The 20,761-nt window shown below is 42.9% G+C and overlaps 1 protein-coding gene across 9 annotated transcripts in view; it reads left to right on the plus strand.

The window, feature by feature from the left end:
• Positions 1–20,761, plus strand: part of LOC110530407 (laminin subunit alpha-3) — a 119,336-nt gene that overhangs the window by 60,555 nt on the left and 38,020 nt on the right. For 5 of the 9 annotated variants that reach the window (XM_036986044.2, XM_090182407.1, XM_036986043.2 and 2 more), the window contains 9 exons: positions 2,021–2,079; positions 2,702–2,801; positions 8,768–8,820; positions 9,425–9,530; positions 9,824–9,923; positions 15,353–15,509; positions 15,987–16,155; positions 16,963–17,105; positions 17,220–17,323. In XM_036986044.2, coding sequence (XP_036841939.2) covers positions 2,021–2,079; positions 2,702–2,801; positions 8,768–8,820; positions 9,425–9,530; positions 9,824–9,923; positions 15,353–15,509; positions 15,987–16,155; positions 16,963–17,105; positions 17,220–17,323 — 991 coding nt within the window. Of the gene's footprint in view, positions 1–2,020; positions 2,080–2,701; positions 2,802–8,767; positions 8,821–9,424; positions 9,531–9,823; positions 9,924–15,352; positions 15,510–15,986; positions 16,156–16,461; positions 16,598–16,962; positions 17,106–17,219; positions 17,324–20,761 lie in introns of all 9 variants that reach the window. The other 4 variants (XM_036986047.2, XM_090182409.1, XM_036986045.2 and 1 more) reach the window with 1 other exon arrangement.

The raw sequence follows: 20,761 nt of genomic DNA on the forward strand, positions 1-20,761 counted from the left end.
TTTGACACTACGTCATCTCATTCTCCCATGACACATCTCACAGTCCCTCTCTCTGTGCCTTTCTCTCTCCCCAATCTGCCAGTTTTCTGGGGAGGGTTCCTATGACCCCATGTGTAACCCAGTATCAGGCCATTGTCTGTGTCATTGTCTGTGTCACCCTGGGGTGGTGGGCCTCCGCTTTCCACAGTGTTCAGGATACCTCACTAGATTCTTTCTTTGCGTTTAAAAAAAACTCCCTTCATATTTTGGGGGTTTATTTAGACAGCATAGAAGTAGAGGGGGACATAGACTCAGTGTACAAAATATTAGGAGCCCCTGCTTGAATCAAGGTCTTTCCATGACGTAGACTGACCAGATGAATCCAGGTGAAAGCTATGATCCCTTATTGATGTCACTTGTTAAATCTACTTCAATTAGTGTAGTTGAAGGGGAGGAGACAGGTTAAAGAAATATTTTTAAGCCTTGAGACAATTGAGACATGGATTGTATATGTGTTCCATTCAGAGGGTAAATGGGCAAGACAAAAGATTTAAGTGACTTTGAACGAAGTATGGTAGTAGGTGCCAGGTTTATCACGCTCAACAGTTTTCTGTGTGTATTAAGAATGGTCCACCACCCAAAGGACATCCAGCCAACTTGACACAACTGGCCCATAAGCATGTATCCAGTATCCCTGTGTATCCCCTGTTTTCAATACTCCAGTACCCTCCCCTTGCAGGGATAATGGCACTGAGCCTTGGAGAACACATCTTAGAGGATCTTAGACCATTCCTCCATACAGAATCTTTCCATATCCTTTGTCTGCACTTATGGACTGCTTTTCAATGGGTTTGAAGTATAGACTGAATGCATAAAATGTTGATTTTATGGGGCCGTTAAGGTCAACGGCATCATGAATTTGACTAACTACCAGGATGTTTTAGCCTAAAACCTGGTTGCCTCTGCCAGGACTGAAACTTGGCCACAAGTGGATCTTTCAGCAAGACAATACCCTAAGCACACACCAAATCCACAAAGAAATAGTTAATTGACCACAGAATCATTGAAAACCTGTGGTTTGAATTGAAGAGGGCAGCCCATAAGTGCAGATGAAGGATAACAAGAATCTGAAAATATTATTTATAAAGGAATGTCTATGTCGTTAGGTGCTGGAGTATTGAAAACGGGACCCAATATTTTTTACCCCCATCTTTTTGAGATTTGTATTACTTGTTAAACAAAATCTCTTTCTCAGAGAAATTGTATTAGTATAGAAGAATATAATACCAAACAAGTTTTACATACAATAAAGCTCAGTATTTGTATTTATTTTAAATAGTGTTTTTGCTAATCTTTATCAAGGGATCCAATAATTCCAGACCCCCCTGTATTTGGTAGCAACTAGATGTGTTACCACAAGACTCGCTCCCAAGTGGCTCAGCGGTCTAAGGCACTGCATCTCAGTGCTAGAGGCGTCACTACAGACCCTGGTTTGATTCCAGGCTGCATCACAACCGGCTGTGATTGGGAATCCTATAGGGCGGTGCACAATTGGCTCATTATCATCCGGGTTAGGGTTTGGCCAGGGTAGGCCGTCATTGTAAATAAGAATTTGTTATTTACTGACTTGCCTAGTTAAATAAAGGTTAAATAAAAATGTTAAAAGACCACCGGCTCTGTTCTCTAAACAATTCCATTGACTACCTGTAACGTAAACCATCTTTGTGATGTGGAGGTAGAGCTGGTCTTAAGATATGCTATCCCCACGGGAGATGGTTCAATGGTTATGTTTCACGGGGGGTGTTTGACCAAATATTAGGCAAACATTTCTGTGATTTATACAACGTGTAAAATTGATAATTGTAGAGAGAGTTTTCATATCCAGCCGTGTGATATAAGTTACTTCAGTCACCCCTGGTGTGACCTTGCCAACAAAGTACTGTTCTGTAAATGTATTCTGTGGAGCACAGCTATCTTTCTTCTTCATAAAATAACAATTTGCGTGAAGTTTTTACAGACGTTTTTATATCTTCTATTCCAGCCTCAATCAGCCAGTGTAACCCAGCAGGGTCAGAGGTCACCACAGCAGATCCACAAACGGTATGCAACCTATGCCTCCCACAACATGGCTGACTGAGAAATACTTTGTTTTTTTTGCCTCCCCCAACAGGCCCACTGTAAGCCTCTTCGTTCTTTATATTCTTTATAGTTTTATTAGCTGAGGTAATGGGAGGACCTACAAGAGAAAAAGCGACTTCCTTAAATATGACAGAGGAAAAAGATGCAGCAATGCTTCTGAAACACAGGATTTCCAGAGGTGTGGCGGTGTTGCTTTGTGTGAAATGTTTTGTTGGAAAGAAAACATCACTACCATTGTGAATGGTTATTGAAACATTTTACCTTAGTTGTAGGGTTTTGTTTCCGCATTTAAAAAAATCATATCTACTACTGTTTAAGCAATACACTGTAAGTAAGTAGCCTTGTCTAAGCCAGAACGGCCCATGGGGCAGGAACCTATCTCCTCTTTCTGTAGTGTGAGGCAGTAATTCACCCCCTGGACTCCCCCAATCCGTCTCCTTAGAGATAGCAGGAAGGCCAAAACATTTTTGTTAATAAAAAAAAAGAAAGTTCTCTTTTTGACACTTCAAGGGGTCTTAAAATTATCAAATATCTAAATGATCTTTGGGATGTGTCTGTCTGCACGTGTGTCATCCTGATATAGGGTTCCTGTGGCTGCCTGCCCAATGTGGATGGAACTCTGTGTGATACATGTAAACCGCTCTACTGGAACCTAGCAACAGAGAACCCCAGCGGCTGTATAGGTGGGTGACCTGAATATGATCTTACTCGACTAATGTATCTCTGCAGCTATACTGTCCTGCTCCACTCATAACAGATACTCATTTTAAAATGAAGCCTTCATGACATCCGGATGTACACTGAACAAAAATATAAATGAGTAAGTGTTTCATGAGGTGAAATTAAAGATCACAGATATGTTCCATACGCACAAAAAGCTTACTTCTCTCCAATTTTATTGGAATTTGTTTACATCCTTTGCCAAGATAATCCATCCACCTGACAAGTGTGGCATATCAAGAAGCTGATTAAACAGCATGATCATTACATAGGTGCAACTTGTGCTGGTGACAATATAAGGCCACTTTAAAATGTGCAGTTTTGTCACACAACACAATGCCACAGTTTTGAGGAAGTGTGCAATTGGCATGCATATTGCAGGGATGTCCATCAGAGCTGTTGCCAGAGAATTGAATGTTGATTTCCTTACTATAAGCCGCTTCCAACGTCATTTCAGAGAATTTAGCCGTCTGTCCATCCGGCTGCACAACCGCAGACCTGTCACGCCCTGACCATAGAGAGCCTTTTTATTCTCTATTTTGTTTAGGTTGGGGTGTGACTAGGGTGGGTAATCTAGGTTGTTTTATTTCTATGTTGGCCTGGTATGGTTCCCAATCAGAACCAGCTGTTTATTGTTGTCTCTGATTGGGGATCATATTTAGGCAGCCATTTCCCCACTGTGTATTGTGGGATCTTGTTTTTATGTTGTTGCCTGTGAGCACTCCAGAACTTCACGTTTCATTTATTCTTTTTTGTTTTTCACGCTGCGCTTTGGTCTGAATGTGATTACGATGATCATGACAAGACCACATGTAACCACGCCAGCCCAGGACTTCCTCATCTGACTTCTAAACCAGCGGTATCAATTGAAACCAGCCTTCCGGACAGCTGATGAAGCTGTGGGTTTGCAAAACAGAAGAATTCCTGCACAAACTGTCTCAGGGATGCTCATCTGCGTGCTCGTCATCCTCACCAGGGTCTTAACCTGACTGCAGTTTGGCGTCGTCACTGACTTCAGTAGGGGAATGCTCACCTTCGATGGCCACTGGCACGCTGGAGAAGAGTGCTCTTCATGGATTAATCTGGTTTCAACTGTACCGGGCAGATGGCAAGCAGTTTTCTGATGTCATTGTTGTGAACGTAGTGCCCCATGGTGGCGGTGGGATTATGATTTGGGCAGGCATACAGTTCATTCGAAAAGTGTCCAGCCTTATTCTAAAATGTATTAAATATAAAATGTTCCTCATCAATCTATACACAGTGCCCCATAATGGCAAAGCGAAAACAGGTTTTTAGAATGTTTGCAAATGTATTAACACTAAAAAACCTTATTTACATAAGTATTTAGACCCTTTGCTCTGAGCTCAGGTGCATCCTGTTTCCATTGATCCTTGAGATGTTTCTACGACATGATTGGAGACCACATGTGGTAAGTTCTATTGATTGGACATGATTTGGAAATGTGCATGTCAGAGCAAAAAGCAAGCCATGAGGTCGAAGGAATTGTCCGTAGAGCTCCGAGACAGGATTGTATCGAGACACAGATCAAGGAAGCATACCAAAACATTTCTACAGCATTGAATGTCCACAAGAACACAGTGGCCTCCATCATTCTTAAATGAGATTCTTCCAAGAGCTGGCCGCCGGGCCAAACTGAGCAACCGGGGAGGTGACCAAGAACCTGATGGTCATTCTGACAGAGCTCCAGAGTTCCTCTGTGGAGATGGGAGAACCTTCCAGAAGGCCAACCATCTCTGCAGCACTCCACCAATTAGGGAGAGTGGCCAGATGGAAGCCACTCCTCAGTAAAATGCACATGACATCCCACTTGGAGTTTTCCAAAAGGCACCTAAAGGACTCTCAGGCCATGAGAAACAAGATTCTCTGGTCTGATGAAGCCAAGATTGAACACTTTGGCCTGAAGCGTCACGTCTGGATTAAAACCTGGCACCATCCCTACGGTGAAGCATGGTGGTGGCACCATCATGCTGTGGGGACTAGTCAGGATCGAGGGAATGATGAACAGAGAAAAGTAGAGAGATCCTTGATGAAAAACTGCTCCAGAGCACTCAGGACCTCAGACTGGGGTGAAGGTTCACCTTTCAACAGGACCCTGAGCACACAGCCAAGACAACGCAGGAGTGGCTTCGGTCTCTGAATGTCCTTGAGCCGCCCAGCCAGAGCCCAGACTTGAACCCGATCGAACATCTCTGGAGAGACCTGAAAATAGTTGTGCGCTCCCCATCCAACCTGACAGAGCTTGAGAGGATCTACAGAGAAGAATGGGAGAAACTCCCCCAAATACAGGTGTGCCAAACATGTAGCGTCATACCCAAGTAGACTTGAGGCTGTAATCACTGCCAAAGGGGCTTCAACAAGGTACTGAGTAAAGGGTCTGAATATTTGTGTCAATGTGATGTTTTTTGTTTTTTTTCCTTTCACATTTTATTTTCCTTTATCTCTTTGGTGTTTAACTGACAGCAGTCATTTAAACTGTGTTTCAGGAGGTAAAAGCTCAGGGTTTTAAATGAATATCTTTGTGAACGTCCAAGAATAACCTTACAGTGGAATTGTAGGACATACAATACCAGTCAAAGGTTTAGACACCTACTCATTCAAGGGTTTTTCTTTATTTTTTATTATTTCTACATTGTAGAATAATAGTGAAGACAGCAAACCCATGAAATAACACATATTGAATCATGTAGTAACCAAAAAAGTATTAAACAAATCAAAATATATTTGAGATTCTTCAAAGTAGCCAACCTTTGCCTTGATGGCAGCTTTGCACACTCTTGACATTCTCTCAACCAGCTTCATGAGGTAGTCACCTGGAATGCATTTCAATTAACAGGTGTGCCTTGTTAGAAGTTCATTTGTGGAATTTCTGTCCTTAATGCATTTGTGTCAATCAGGTGTGTTGTGACAAGGTAGGGGTGGTATACAGAAGATAGCCCTATTTTGTAAAAGACCAAGTCCGTGTTATGGCAAGAACAGCTCAAATAAGCAAAGGGAAACAACAGTCCATCAATACTAAGTCATGAAGTCCACAAAATGCCAAGAAAGTTTCTTCAAGTGCAGTCACAAAAACCATCAAGCACTATGAGGAAACTGGTTCTCATGAGGACTGCCACAGGAAAGGAAGACCCAGAGTAACCTCTGCTACAGAGGATAAGTTCATCAGAAATTGTAGCCAAAATAAATGCTTCAGAGTTCAAGTAACAGACACATCTCAACATCAACTGTTCATTGGAGACTGCATGAATCAGGCATTCATGGTCGATTTGCTGTAAAGAAACCACTACTAAAGGACACCAATAAGAAGAAGAGACTTGATGGGCATAGAAACATGAGCAATGGGCATTAGACTGGTGGAAATCTGTGCTTTGGTCTGATTTGTCCAAATTTTAGATTTTTGGTTCCAACCGCCGTGTCTTTGTGGATGTGGACTAGGTGAACGGATGTGATGGTGTGGGGGTGCGTTGCTGGTGGCACTGTCAGTGATTTAAACTCGTCCTCACTGTCAACTGCAATTATTTTCAGCAAACTTAACATGAGTAAATATTTGTATGAACATAACAAGATTCAACAACTGAGACATAAACTGAACAAGTTCCACAGACATGTAACTAACATAAATTGAATAATGTGTCCCCTGAACAAAGGGGGGGTCAAAACCAAAAGTAACAGTCAGTATCTGGTGTGGCCACCAGCTGCATTAAGTACTGCAGTGCATCTCCTCATGGACTGCACCAGATTTGCCAGTTCTTGAGATGTTACCTCACTCTTCCACCAAGGCACCTGCAAGTTCCCAGACATTTCTGGGGGGAATGGCCCTCACCCTCCGATCCCGCTCCAGATTACAGGCCTCAGTGTAGCTCATTCCTTCAACGATAAATGCGAATCCAACCATCACCCCTGGTGAAACAAAACCACGACTCGTCAGTGAAGAGCACTTTTTGCCAATCCTGTCTGACCCAGGCGACATTGTTGCCGCTGATGTCTGGTGAGGACCTGCCTTACAACAGGCCTACAAGCCCTCAGTCCAGCTTCTCTCAACCTATTGCGGACAGTCTGAGCACTGATGGAGGGATTGTGCGTTCCTGGTGTAACTTGAGCAGTTGTTGCCATCCTGTACCTGTCCCGCAGGTGTGATGTTCGGATGTACCGATCCTGTGCTGGTGTTGTTACACGTGGTCTGCCAGTGCGAGGACGATCAGGTGTCCGTCATGTCTCCCTGTAGTGCTGTCTTAGGCGTCTCACAGTACAGACATTGCAATTTAATGCCCTGGCCACATCTGCAGTCCTCATGCCTCCTTGCAGCATGCCTAAGGCACGTTCACGCAGATGAGCAGAGACCCTGGGCATCTTTATTTTGGTGTTTTTCAGAGTCAGTAGAAAGGCCTCTTTAGTCTCCTAAGTTTTCATAACTGTGACCTTAATTTCTTACCATCTCTAAGCTGTTAGTGTCTTAATGACCGTTCAACAGCTGCATGTTCATTTATTGTTTATGGTTCATTGGACAAGGATGGGAAACAGTGTTTAATCCCTTTCTGTCCTTAATGCATTTGTGTCAATCAGTTGTGTTGTGACAAGGTAGGGGTGGTATACAGAAGATAGCCCTGAAGATCTGTGAAGTTATTTGGATTTTTATGAGTTATCTTTGAAAGACAGAGTCCTGAAAGGGGGACTTTTCTTTTATTGCTGGGTTTATTTAGAATTTAAGGGACTCTTAACCAGCATGGCTACCACAGCATTCTGCAGCGATACGCCATCCCATCTGGTTTGCGCTTAGTGGGACTATCATTTGTTTTTCAACAGGACAATTGCCCAGCACACCTCCAGGCTGTGTAAGGGCTATTTGACCAAGGAGAGTAATGGAGTGCTGCAGCCAATGACCTGGCCTTCACAATCACCCGACCTCAACCCAATTGAGATGGTTTGGGATGAGTTGGACCGCAAAGTGAACGAAAAGCAGCCAACAAGTGCTCAGCATATGCGGGAACTCCTTCAAAACTGTTGGAAAAGCATTCCAGGTGAAGCTGGTTGAGAGAATGCCAAGAGTGTGCAAAGCTGTCATCAAGGCAAAGGGTGGCTACTTTGAAGAATCTCAAATACAACATATATAACTTTTTTTGGTTACTACATGATTCCATATATGTTATTTCATAGTTTTGATGTTCACTATGATTCTACAATGTAGAAAATAGTACAAATAAAGAAAAACCCTTGAATGAGTAGGTGTGTCCAAACTTTTGACTGGTACTATATGTGGGTTATTGTGGAGAGAACTCTCTGCATGAAACATCTGCCCCCCACATCCTCATAAATCTACCATGTACAGAACTGCCTCTCCTCAACCAGCCAGTGAGTACAGTGTAGAAACAGCCCCCGCCTTTGTCCAGATACCTGTCTAAAGTTACAGTTCTGCAAGAATGTTATCACCACTGCTTGCCTGCCTGCTGCCAGGAGATACAGTATATGGATGGAGGGAAGTTAGAAAGAAGATATTTTAATATTTAGGAATTCCTCAGGTTTTACTGTGGCCGGATGAATACTGAGGATTGTTCTCTGATGGTTGACAGGGTTAGGAGAGTAAGAGAGCAGTGGCTCCCCTGGTCGTTTGTGGATATGTGCAGCTCAGAAGATTTACATTTGTTGTTGCTGCTGTTTTTCACCCATGAAAGTGGTGGAATCCTGTAAATAGAGTCGTGTTCCCTATACCCTCCAGTGCCCTACCTCTTCATTTCTCTCGCCCCCCCCCTCTGTTTCTCACTCTTTTAATCTTCCCTCTTACTGTGTTTGTTATTCTATCACCTCTCTGCTTATGCTCTATTGTATTGTCATTGCATCGCTGAATAATGTGTGACTCATTTGTTTCAAGTTGTACCTATAGAGCAGACTTTCTCACTTCATATCTCTCTCCCAGAGTGTCACTGTGATGTCAAAGGGACCCTGAGTGGGGTAGGAGAGTGTCAACAGGTGAGTCTGTCTACCTCTGTCTGCTCATACTCTACTGCCATATGTCTAGCACACCAGTACTAACTGATTTATACACAATTTTACCATAAATCGCTTAATGTTTAACTAAGGGGTCCATTTGTTTAGGATATTTTCCTTTAAACCATGGCATTGTTGAAGGCCTTTCTATAACGCACGGTATATATGCACGGTATAATTCAGTGGCTATTGTTTGAGCTGCTTTTGAAAGCAAAGTCGAATTGAAAACATTATTGGCATTGTTGAATTCGATTTTCATAATGGCAAACAAGTCTGTTGTTTGGTTACCAGTGAAATAACTGTAGCTATCTAGTAAACTTTCTAGCTACTTCAGTGGATGTTGAACACATTTCTACCGGCAAATGTGTTAAATTACAGCCATGGTATAAAAGGGATAATCAAATCAGGGCTCTGTGCGTTCTCTGGAAAATAATGCAACTAGCACGTAGTTCATTATTTTCCATAGAAGGCATAGTCCCTCGTTGATTATCCCTGAATTATTACACTACTAAATCACAATTTACTTTGCAAGGTTCACCTCTCACAAGCAGTTCCCCATTAACTTTAGCATTGTCTACTATTGTAGAAAAGTGGGCAGTGTTTCTGCAAGCCCAATGTGTGCAGCCATACCTGTGACACATGCAAGGAGGGCTACTACCTGCTGCAGAAGAGGAACTATTTTGGCTGTCAAGGTGAGTCACCTACCATGAAGCAGACTGGCTTCCTATGAATACACAATCTTCTTTTTATCTTATCAGTTTGTCTAACGTGTGGGGAAGTAGCTTAATCAACCGTAGAATGTGTCACAAAGGTGTGTCTTTGTCTCACAAAGACTGTCTCACTTGACCGAACATGTTGTGTGAGTAATAGATCAATAATTAACATGTAAGGTAGTGAACTACCTCGAGTCAGGAGTTGACTTTATGATCTGTTATGGTTGTTTTAATCAGAATGACCTCATTGACCTGCTGCCTCTCTCTGATAGGCTGCCAGTGTGATGTGGGTGGGGCCATCAGCAGAGGGTGTGACGAGATGTCTGGACAGTGCCAGTGTCGGAAGAACATAGTGGGCCGCACCTGCAATGAGTAAGGACTTTTTTTTTTTTTTTTTTTTTTTTTTTTCCTTCCATTGAAACCCTTGGGCGGGCCGCTTAGCATTTTTTCAGTGTCTAGTTCTGAGTGACTAACCAACATTTCTGTTTTGGGGTTTTTAAACAACTAATTGACCAACATTGGTTAAATGTTTAAAAATTATTTGAATTCCGTTATTTTTTTTCTATGAGGGCAATGCACAATTTCTCTAAAGATAAATCAGATCAAGCCCAAACTGTGTGTGTAACATCTGCTTCCAACTCATACTCTCAAACACGTAGATCCCTTGAACGTAGCTCACTCTCCAGATCCCAATCATCTGAATTCTGATCACCTGTTCACACACCTGTATGTCATTATCACACACTATTTAGTTCAGTTCTTTGTACCCTGTCACTGTGAGGTATTGTTTGTTTTGTGACACATAATGTAATCCTTCCGTGTTTGATAGTTTTTGCCTGCCTCACTAACGATGCCTTTTCCCTGCCTGTACTTTAGCCTATCAGACTTCCTGTTATCAACCTATTGCCTGATCTCCCAGACGACGTTACTAGCCTTTTCCCTGCCTGTACTGTTGCCTTTTTGGACCTCCTGTGTATGACCTTCTGCCTGCCCCTGGACCCAGCTACCTGCCTCCTCCTGTGGTCCTGTGCAAATAAACACCTGCTGCCTGCGCTTGAAACCAGCTCGCTGTCTCCCATTGTGTTCATTACAGTGTGATGTAGTACAGAGTTGTAGTTTCCAACAGGCCAATATACATATACACAAAAGTATGTGGACACACCTTCAAATTAGTGGATTTGGCTATTTCAGCCACACCCGTTGCTTACAGGTGTATAAAATCTCCATGGTCAACCATTGGCAGTAGAATGGTCTTACTGAAGAGCTCCTTGACTTTCAACATGGCACTTTCACAGGATACCACCTTTCCAACAAGTCAGTTCGTCAAATTTCTGCCCTGCTAGAGCTGCGCTGGTCGACTGTAAGTGCTGTTATTGTGAAGTGAAACGTCTAGGTGTCATGTACTGTCATGTTGTGTCTTGTTTCTGTCCTTTCCCTTCACCCTGTCTCCCTCTGCTGGTCGTTGTTAGGTTACCTTTTCTCCCCCTCTTTTCCCCAGCTGTGCCTTGTCTCCTCCTAACTACCTCGTCACCCCTTTTCCCACCTGTTCCCTTTTTCCCTCTGATTAGTCCTCTATATCTCTCTCTGTTTCTGCTCCTGTCTTTGTCGGATTCTTGTTTGTGTTGTTCATGCCTGAACCAGACTATCGTCATGTTTGCTGCAACCTTGTCCTGTCGGAACCTGCCGGTCCATCTGAACCTACGTTTTGTTTTGTTATTAAAGAAGCTCTGTTTACGTTAATTCGCTTTTGGGTCCTCATTCACGCACCGTAACACTAGGAGCAACAGCGGCTCAGCCGTGAAGCGCGTAGCATGTAAAAATCGTCTGTCCTTGTTTGCAACACTCACTACCGAGTTCCAAACTGCCTCTGGAAACGTCAGCACAAGAACTGTTCCTCGGGAGCTTTATGAAATGGGTTTCCAGAGGCAGATTATCATGCGCAATGCCAAGCGTCGGCTAGTGTTGTAAAGCCCGCGTCATTGGACTCTGGAGCAGTGGAAACGCGTTCTCTGGAGTGATGAATTACGCTTCACCACCTGGAAGTCCCGGTGGACGAATCTGGGTTTGGTGGATGCCAGGAGAATGCTACCTGCCCCAATTCATAGTGCCAACTGTAAATTTTGGTGGAGGAGGGATAATTGTCTGGGGCTGTTTTTCATGGTTCAGGCTCATTAGAAATCTTAATGCTACAGCATACAATGACATTCTGGATGAATCTGTTCTTCCAACTTTGTGGCAACAGTTTGGGGAAGGGCCCTGACCTCAACCCCACCTAACACCCTTGGGATTAATTGGAACGCTGACTGCAAGCGAGGCCTAATTGCCCAACATCAATGCCTGACCTCACTACTGCTCTTGTGGTTGGTTGGAAGCACGTTTCCACAGAAATCTAGTGAACATCTAGTGAAAAGCCTTCCCAGAAGAGTGGAGATTGTTATAGCAACAAAGGGGGGGACCAATTCTAAATTAAAGCCCATGATTTTGGAATGAGATATTTGACGAATAGGTGTTCAAATACTTTTGGTCATGTAGCTTAGCAGAGAAAGCGTGGTAATTAACTACAATGACCATAATCCATTGCATGCCTACTTGTCTGGTCTGAGACGGAGAGAAGAGAAAAGAGAGATAGCTCACGAAGCAACTGCTCTCTATCTCTATCTGAAAATAAATCATCTAAGTGATTGATAGTTGGTATTCAGCAGTCATAAAAATATGCCTTATTTACTTTGAAGAACTACTAAAATAGTGATTTTGCCAGACAGCATAGGCAGCAGCTCTATGGAGATGACTTGGAATGAAATAATCAAGTCATCAAATAGTCTTAACACAATTGTAATATACACAACAACTGAAATATTATGTTGAAGGAAAGCAATGTGATTAAATGGTGGTTAGTAAGTGATAAGCAGTAATGGGCAGTCACTACCATCATGGGACATTTATTCATTGGTTAATTCTTTGTTACAGCATTCAACCCACATAATGCATTTAACGTAAAAAAAATATATATATCGAAGTCGAACACCGTAATGAATTATTAATAATCAAACCAAAACAACCTCAAAAAGCACTATTTGCTCAGCAGTTGGAAGTTTCCATACACCTTAGCCAAATACATTTAAATTCAGTTTTTCACAATTCCTGACATTTAGTCCTACAGTGCCTTGCGAAAGTATTCGGCCCCCTTGAACTTTGCGACCTTTTGCCACATTTCAGGCTTCAAACATAAAGATATAAAACTGTATTTTTTTGTGAAGCATCAACAACAAGTGGGACACAATCATGAAGTGGAACGACATTTATTGGATATTTCAAACTTTTTTAACAAATAAAAAACTGAAAAATTGGGCGTGCAAAATTATTCAGCCCCCTTAAGTTAATACTTTGTAGCACCACCTTTTGCTGCGATTACAGCTGTAAGTCGCTTGGGGTATGTCTCTATCAGTTTTGCACATCGAGAGACTGACATTTTTTCCCATTCCTCCTTGCAAAACAGCTCGAGCTCAGTGAGGTTGGATGGAGAGCATTTGTGAACAGCAGTTTTCAGTTCTTTCCACAGATTCTCAATTGGATTCAGGTCTGGACTTTGACTTGGCCATTCTAACACCTGGATATGTTTATTTTTGAACCATTCCATTGTAGATTTTGCTTTATGTTTTGGATCATTGTCTTGTTGGAAGACAAATCTCCGTCCCAGTCTCAGGTCTTTTGCAGACTCCATCAGGTTTTCTTCCAGAATGGTCCTGTATTTGGCTCCATCCATCTTCCCATCAATTTTAACCATCTTCCCTGTCCCTGCTGAAGAAAAGCAGGCCCAAACCATGAGGCTGCCACCACCATGTTTGACAGTGGGCATGGTGTGTTCAGGGTGATGAGCTGTGTTGCTTTTACGCCAAACATAACGTTTTGCATTGTTGCCAAAAAGTTCAATTTTGGTTTCATCTGACCAGAGCACCTTCTTCCACATGTTTGGTGTGTCTCCCAGGTGGCTTGTGGCAAACTTTAAACAACACTTTTTATGGATATCTTTAAGAAATGGCTTTCTTCTTGCCACTCTTCCATAAAGGCCTGATTTGTGCAATATACGACTGATTGTTGTCCTATGGACAGAGTCTCCCACCTCAGCTGTAGATCTCTGCAGTTCATCCAGAGTGATCATGGGCCTCTTGGCTGCATCTCTGATCAGTCTTCTCCTTGTATGAGCTGAAAGTTTAGAGGGACGGCCAGGTCTTGGTAGATTTGCAGTGGTCTGGTACTCCTTCCATTTCAATATTATCGCTTGCACAGTGCTCCTTGGGATGTTTAAAGCTTGGGAAATCATTTTGTATCCAAATCCGGCTTTAAACTTCTTCACAACAGTATCTCGGACCTGCCTGGTGTGTTCCTTGTTCTTCATGATGCTCTCTGCGCTTTTAACGGACCTCTGAGACTATCACAGTGCAGGTGCATTTATACGGAGACTTGATTACACACAGGTGGATTGTATTTATCATCATTAGTCATTTAGGTCAACATTGGATCATTCAGAGATCCTCACTGAACTTCTGGAGAGAGTTTGCTGTACTGAAAGTAAAGGGGCTGAATAATTTTGCACGCCCAATTTTTCAGTTTTTGATTTGTTAAAAAAGTTAGAAATATCAAATAAATGTTGTTCCACTTCATGATTGTGTCCCACTTGTTGTTGATTCTTCACAAAAAAATACAGTTTTATATCTTTATGTTTGAAGCCTGAAATGTGGCAAAAGGTCGCAAAGTTCAAGGGGGCCAAATACTTTCGCAAGGCACTGTAGTAAAATATCCCTGTCTTAGTATCACCACTTTATTTTAAGAATGTGAAATGTCAGAATAATAGTAGAGAGAGTGATTTATTTCAGCTTTTATTTCTTTCATCACATTCCCAGTGGGTCAGAAGTTTACATACACTCAATTAGTATTTGGTAGCATTGCCTATAAATTGTTAAACTTTGGTCAAACGTTTCGGGTAACCTTCCACAAGCTTCCCACAATAAGTTGGGTGAATTTTGGCCCATTCCTCCTGACAGAGCTGGTGTACCTGAGTCAGGTTTGTAGGCCTCCTTGCTCGCACACACTTTTTCAGTTCTGCCCACAAATTTTCTATAGGATTGAGGTCAGGTCTTTGCGATGGCCACCCCAATACCTTGACTTTGTCCTTAAGCCATTTTGCCACAACTTTGGAAGTATGCTTGGGGTCATTGTGCATTTGGAAGACCCATTTGTGACCAAGCTTTAACTTCCTGACTCAGGTCTTGAGATTTTGCTTCAATATATCCACATAATTTTCCTGCCGCATGATGCCATCTATTTTGTGAAGTGCATCATTCCCTCCTGCAGCAAAGCAACCCCGAGTACACAGCTCCATGGCAGAGTATGTAGAATCACATGAAATGTGCTTTAAAACTGCAAAAATGTATCTCAGCTCCATGGAGCATTTGTACAATTGCAGGACATTTGTTTAAAAAATTTAAAATGTTGCTACACCGCCAAGGTGGGGGCCTCAAAAATGTTCTCTGAAATTCAGCCACACTGATGAGCTGACCATGCTCTGGCCAAGCCCACCACCTAAGGCTCTTCTTGATCCTGAAAGAAACCTGGATTTGGAGCAAATGTTGTTACATACTGATGAATGGCAAGAAACAAACTGAAAAAGTCATCATCATAATAGGATAAATGCATTATAAATCAAGACTGCCATGATTATGTTCCAAACATATGAAACATAGCTTAAGTGTTTTGTTTTTCCTCTTTCCCTCCTTCTCGCTCCTCCTGTCTGACAATACCAGGCCAGCACCTAACTACTACTTCCCCAGCCTGCACCACCTGAGGTATGAGGTGGAGGATGGCATCACCCCTAACGCCAGGCCTGTACGCTTTGGCTACGACCCCAAGGAGTTCCCGGAATTCAGTTGGAGAGGATACGCCATCATGTCCCCAGCACAGGTAAGACACATGTTGATCTTGATAAAAGGACCTCCAGTCTGTGCTTGCCTGACCTGCCTGTCATTTCAATGATTTAGTAGTGGCTTTTTTCTTTTTGCTTTAAACCTCATTTCTGCTGTACGTTCTCTGTGGAAGTGCTCCTACAAGCATTTCTTATGATGGATATTCTTGGTGGTTCCTCGCAGGTTAGAACTTGTCGAATGTGTTGGGTCTGGCGGTCGTGGATGGTAGTTGGGTTTTGTGGTGAATGTTGTGGTGGCTGTGCTTTTCTTTTGAGTGTGTTGGTGAGAATGTTGGTTGTAGCTTTCTGGAAAGAAGCAGGCCATTCTCCCAGTCAGTCTTAACCCTTGGTGTGTCTGAAATGGCACCCTATTCTCTATTTAGTGCATTACTTTTGACCAGGCTCTGGTCAAAAGGAGTGCACTATATAGGGAATAGGGTGCCATGAATTCAGACTCCACCCCTGTTTCTCCTCAGCCAGAGGTGATCCTATCGCTAGCTGTGGGTTTCCCCGGCCCCTTCCACATAGTGTTTCGCTACATCACCACTACCCCCCTCAGGCCCACACAGGGATGGCGGCACAGGGGGCTAGTCCGAGCCAGGATCTTGGTGGTGGACGAGTCTGGTTTTCACTCTTGCTGTGACTGTAAGTGATGGGTGTTTCCCCTTTGCTGCCCAGCTAGCTCTGCTATAAACTGGTCTTAGATCTGTTTGTGCTGTCTTACTACTCCTGTGGTCATGGGACCAGGCTAGCTCTGCTCTGCTCTCCTCTGTTGATCATATTAGCTTACAGCTTGCACTTCTTCTCCTCTAACTCTTTCTATATCTCCAGCTGTCTACCAGCATGGCCTTCTATTCTACTAACAGTAGAGAGTAACACCCACCCCCTCCCCCCGACCATCACCACCACCATCCTGCACCCCCTCCATAAGTCTAACTCCTGTCCCTGCAGAGTGAAGTGAGAGTAACAGTGCATGTGGACAAGGCAAGGCGATCCTTGTTCCAACTTGTCCTGCGGTACGCTAACCCCAGCAGCCAGGACAGTGTGACTGGTAGTGTAACGGCTACCTATATTCGAGGTGGCCAAGGTAAGGCTGCCTCTCTAACTCCTGCTTCACACAAGTCATATTAATCTCCTACCAATCGAACACAAACAGTTTTATCTCCCATACACCCTCAAAAACACAGATACTGTACATAGATAAGCCTACTGTATAGGCTGTTAAAGGGTTTGAGCTTTCATCGAAGTCTTTAGTTGATCCTTGCTCTTTTGTTTGGCAATGCATTACTACCCTGAAATGGCATGGAGTGCCTAGACACACCCTTGATATTCAGTGTACCTTGAACTACATAAAAACATGTCAACATGTGTGCTGTTATCTGTGACGTCTTGTGTTGCTGTGTTTAGCTGCATTCAGCTGTATCTGACTGACTGAATGATTGTATCCTTCAGGGTCAGGTCAGAGTAAGGAAGTGGTGTTTCCTGCTAGCTCCTCCCCTGCCTACCTCACAGTCCCTGGCGATGGCTTCTCTGAGCTCTTCTCTCTGACCCCTGGGAAATGGATCATACGCATCCGGGCAGAGGGGCTTCTACTGGTGAGACCAGAATCTGTAATAACATATACAGACCAGAAAATAAGGATGCAAAAAGGTAGAGGGATAGATCATACATCTGTTATTTTCTCTCTCTGCTCTTCACCCCCCTCCCAGGACTACGTGGTGCTGCTGCCAAGTGATTACTACGAGGCTCCCGTCCTCCAGGAGAAGATCACCCAGCCCTGCACGTACACATCCACCGCCAACAGAGACGCAAAGTAATCCCTTTGTTCCCCCAATCCTCTTTACCATGCCATACTATTCTGTCATGTGAATGTTGGCTCCATACAGTGTGCCTGTTGAATGTATGGACGCATGGGGAGTGAGTAGCTCAGTTTTGTACCGACAAAACTGTGGTTATATGTAGAAGCCAGACAGCAGAGTTTAAATTAAGCTTCTAAAATCGACAGATCAATATATCCCCAAGCAACTGGGAGAGAGTGAGTGGTCAGTTATGTACAACCGCGAACCAATCAGTTGGTAACGCAACACAGCGACACAAACCCAACAAGCCATGGCTTCTTCAGAGGAAAAGACAAGGAGCAACTTGGAGACGGAAACGAGAGTAATGAACAGCTAAGGATATCCAGGAAAACATGGCTAAAATGCTCTCAATGCCACCAAAACAAACCAACTGTTACAATCTGTTGTTAAGAAAGTAGATTTGCCCTAAAAGAATGTGAAGTCTATCGTGTCAGACATGCACAAGGCGTGCGCATGAACGAACAAGACAACAACATTTGCCTTCTGGGAACAGGGTTGCAGACCTTAGAATATGAACGGGACCAGCAGAAAATAGAATGAGATGAAACATGAGAATATTGTCCTTACCAGAAGAAGGAAAAAGGAGACCTTTCAGCTACATGGTCAAACGGATATCAGAGGAGCTTGGCGTGGATATATCACCAGAGAATCTGGAACGATGCCATCGGATCGGCGTGAAACAGAAGAATGTTAATCTTCAAGTTGTGGAACTATAAGATCAAAATCAACATTCTGCAGGCACAGGGGAAATCAAAATCCACTGTCAGTCCATTGGATTCGTCCAGGACCTGTCTGCTAAGCTGAGAAAAAAAACGCAAGCAATTCATTCCGATCAGACATTCAATGGCAGAAAAAGGAATCAAGTCTCAACTCTGCTTCCCAGAAGTGCTATGGGTATGGAAAGGAACATGAAAGATGAAGCCCTTTCCAGTTGAAGAAGAGCTCACTGCTCTTCTTCAAAGTGTGAAACGAAGTGTGAAAAAGCGATAAACACACTAGGCTACATACAATGATATCCCAAGACTAGCTTATCAAAGTAATGATAGAAGTAGCCGATGCCAATGAGCTACATGGACATGGAAAGACAATACAAAAGAGGAATTATAAACTGGGTGGTTTGAGTCCTGAATGCTGATTGGCTGACAGCCGTGGTATACCACGGGTATGACAAAACATACATTTTTTACTGCTCTAATTACGTAGGTAAACAGTTTCAAGTAGCAATAAGGAACCTCAGGGGTTTGTGATACAGTATATGGCCAATTTACCACGGCTAAGGGCTGTCTCCAGGCACTCCGCATTGCATCGTGCGTAACAACAGCACTTAGCCGTGGTATATTAAACATATACCCCCGCCCACACACACACACACTCTGTGGACCCACTTTCCCCAAGTAGACCCCTATCAGCCACTATACGTTAATTTAATTTACAAGGTAATACAAACTGACCACAGTACTTAAGTGGCATTTTTCCTCCAATTACATAATCCAGTCGTTTGGTACATTAGGAGAGGAGTTGGAGCTTAAAAGCCCTAAAAAGGCATAGCGCCTCAAAGTACAAAGAAGTACTTTGCTTTATGTTTTTTTTTGTGTTCTGTCTATTCAGACCACATGCTCAATATGCATCTATGTATATGTGTATGTGATGTATATAATAACTATGTATTCATACCATGACTCCCATTTCATGGAATGCCCAACGCCCTCATATGACATGTCTGCTAAAATATTTATGTTCCAGAATCATATGGTTCTGGAACAGCAGATGTGATTTTCCTTCAAGAGTTACCTTAAAAATAAAAAGGAGAAAGGTCATATTTCTGCTGCCAATGACTGGAACAAACTGCAAAAATCACTTAAGCTGGAGACTCTTATCTCCCTCACTAGCTTTAAGCACCAGCTGTCAGAGCAGCTCACAGATCACTGTACCTATACATAGCCCATCCAACTACCTAATCTCATACTGTATTTATTTATTTATCTTGTTACTTTGCACCCCAGTATGTCTACTTGCACATTCATCTTCTGCACATTCTACCATTCCAGTGTTTAATTGCTATATATATATATTGTAATTATTTTGCCACCATGGCCTATTTATTGCCTTACCTCCCTTATCCTTCCTCATTTGCACACACTGTATATAGACTTTTACTGTATTATTGATTTGATTTAGTTTATTCCATGTGTAACTGTGTTGTGTGTCGAACTGCTTTGCTTTATGTTGGCCAGGTCGCAGTTGTAAAGGAGAACTTGTTCTCAACTAGCCTACCTGGTTAAATAAAGGTGAAATAAAATCATATTTAAAGAGGAGCTGGGTTGGAGAGGCCTATGCTGCCACCTACTGTAGTAACAGCAGAGGTATAGGCATCCTGATGAATAAGAACACCACATTTTTCCTTATATCCGAGCACACCTTACATGGTGACAAATACACATATCACACCAGCACATATCAACTAAATCAGAATTAAACAGCAGGATCACCCCAAAATAATTATTAGACACTGTTAAAACATTCACGCAGAGAAAAGCACCAGGAATGGATGGCTTTCCCATAGAATTGTATTTAATATTTTTGTACAAAATAACGCCCCCATTTACACAAATGACAACACACGTCACTCAATTCAGTGCCTCCTAGTTTAATGTATCAAAGAGTTCTCAGTTATGTTCAAATCAGATACATCTGGAGTATCCTGCTGATTACAGAACCATAAGTTGAATAAAGTGTGACAATAACATTTTAACAAAGCTCATAAGCAATAGAATGGCACACATTTTACCAGACTTGATACATATTAATCATACAGGGTTTATTAAAAACATACACTTACTGTCAGGTTCGTTGAATGGAGGAGACCAAGGCGCAGCGTAATATGAATACATATTACTTTTAATAAAGACGGACACTAAACAAAATATACAGAATAACAAAACCGTGAAGCTTTAATATAAATGTGCGGACACAGGCAACTAGACATAGACAATAACCCATGAATTACCCAAAGAATATGGCTGCCTAAATATGGTTCCCAATCAGAGACAACGATAAACAGCTGCCTCTGATTGAGAACCAATCTAGGCAACCATAGACATACAAAACACCTAGATAGTAAACAACCCTATAAACATACAAAACCCCTAGACAGGACAAAAACACATACGTCACCCATGTCACACCCTGACCTGAGGGACGTGGACCCCGCTCCACTTCTGACTCGGCCCACTTACGTGATGTCTCTGGAGCGGGAACCCTCACCGCCGACCCCGGACTAGAGGACGCCACTGGACTGATGTTCGAGTCTGGAGTGAGTGGCTCCTCTGGACTGGAGGGAGACTCTGGCGGAGCCGGACTGGAGGGAGACTCTGGCGGAGCCGGACTGCGGC

This window comes from Oncorhynchus mykiss, chromosome 8, assembly GCF_057628025.1.
Source record: "Oncorhynchus mykiss isolate SJ-2025 chromosome 8, ASM5762802v1, whole genome shotgun sequence".
Lineage (NCBI taxonomy): Eukaryota > Metazoa > Chordata > Actinopteri > Salmoniformes > Salmonidae > Oncorhynchus > Oncorhynchus mykiss.